General features: G+C 65.6%; 1 protein-coding gene across 1 annotated transcript in view; it reads right to left on the bottom strand.

The window, feature by feature from the left end:
* The window catches only part of ETH_00035825 (bromodomain domain-containing protein, putative), a gene marked incomplete at both ends in the record, with an annotated part of 2,479 nt that overhangs the window by 283 nt on the left and 1,984 nt on the right, over positions 1–212 (bottom strand). Inside the window, one exon of the mRNA XM_013374154.1 lies at positions 3–212. Within this exon, the coding sequence (XP_013229608.1) occupies positions 3–212 (210 nt within the window). The remainder of the gene's footprint in view (positions 1–2) is intronic.

The following is a 212-nucleotide window of genomic DNA, read 5'->3' as shown; positions in this document are numbered from 1 at the left end:
CTGCTGCTGGGCCTTCTCAGCAGCCACCAAAAGCAGCAGCAGCAGCAGCAGCAGCAGCAGCGAGGTCCCTCGGCACAGCGCCACTTCGCTGCTGTTGTCGCTGCTGCTCCAGGCCGCTTCTTGAGTCGCTGCCACTCTCTGCCTGGCAGCAGCAGCAGCAGCAGCAGCAGCGCCTGCTGCTGCAGCAGCTGGAGCTCCTGCTGCAGAACAGC

Source organism: Eimeria tenella, genomic scaffold, assembly GCF_000499545.2.
Source record: "Eimeria tenella Houghton genomic scaffold, Eth_scaff1974, whole genome shotgun sequence".
NCBI classification, from domain to species: Eukaryota; Apicomplexa; class Conoidasida; order Eucoccidiorida; family Eimeriidae; genus Eimeria; species Eimeria tenella.
This window is presented reverse-complemented; position numbering and strand designations above follow the sequence as displayed.